This window comes from Herpailurus yagouaroundi, unplaced genomic scaffold (genome assembly GCF_014898765.1).
Source record: "Herpailurus yagouaroundi ecotype Mexico unplaced genomic scaffold, PumYag 161, whole genome shotgun sequence".
Classification (NCBI taxonomy): domain Eukaryota; kingdom Metazoa; phylum Chordata; class Mammalia; order Carnivora; family Felidae; genus Herpailurus; species Herpailurus yagouaroundi.
The window spans coordinates 10,557,569-10,558,538 of NW_024412402.1; the positions used below are offsets into that span (position 1 = coordinate 10,557,569).

Genomic DNA, 970 nt, shown 5'->3' on the forward strand with positions numbered 1-970 from the left:
GCCCGGGCTGGAGAAACACGACCCAACTCTCTGCAGAAGGGCACGAGAGACAGAGGTTCCAAAGCCCCGAGTGCGAGGAGGTGGCGGGAGACCTGCCCCTTGATGTGTGCATTTTGGAGAGAGCTCCAGCATGAAAATGGGAGGGGCCCTCTCTCTCTTTTTTTTTTTTTTTTTTTTAATTTTTAAAGCGCGTTCATTGAGGGCCTTTCTATTCTGCATATAGTAAACTGGGCAACGCTTCCGTTTTGCATATGGTACAATAAGGGCTCTTTTATTCTAGAAGCGTTAAATGAGGGCTAACCCATCTTGTCTCCGTGCCTCGAGGCAGAGAAGGAGGCTCACTCGTCCCCGACCCGGCAGCCGCGCTATACTGGAAGCTGCTCTCCCGGGCGGTTCGATTCCCAGCGCATCCCGGGAACGTGTGTAAGCGGCCTCTCGGCTCTCGAGGCTGCAGGCGGCCGGGCTCCCTCCGCCTCCATCCTCCCTGTAGTCCTCGCCCCCTCCCCCTCTCCCCGGAACCCGCGCTCCGCGTCGGGCTCCTGGGCTTCCTTCCCCCCTCCTTTTCCCCAGCAATGCCGCTCCCGGAGGGCGGGGCATGCACTTATCCAGGTTGCGGGGCGGACGGGCGGGCGGGCGGCGGCGGCCCGGGCCTCGGCCTGGCGTAGCCGCGGCCCGGCGTCTGGAGCGTAGGCCCGAGCCCGCTATACAGATTGCCGGGCGGGCGGGCGCGGCCCGGCGCTCTGCATAGCGGCCGGCTGGGTGTAGGCCGCCGGGCGGCGCCGAGCGGCTCAGGCAGGTTCCGGGGCCCTCGGCCCCCCCCTCCGCCTCCCCGCCCCCCTGTGTTGTCGCCTCTCCCTCTCGCTGCTTCACTTCACGGGGCGAACATGGCGCACAGCTGTCGGTGGCGCTTCCCCGCCCGACCCGGGACCACCGGGGGCGGCGGCGGCGGGGGGCGCCGGGGCCTGGGGGG

The 970-nt window shown here is 66.8% G+C and overlaps 1 protein-coding gene across 1 annotated transcript in view; it reads left to right on the forward strand.

The window, feature by feature from the left end:
* Positions 1-868: 868 nt before the first annotated feature.
* KMT2A (lysine methyltransferase 2A) overlaps positions 869-970 on the forward strand; it is an 85,100-nt gene continuing 84,998 nt past the window's right edge. Inside the window, exon 1 of the mRNA XM_040483191.1 lies at positions 869-970. Coding sequence (XP_040339125.1) covers positions 885-970 — 86 coding nt within the window. The 5' untranslated portion in view covers positions 869-884.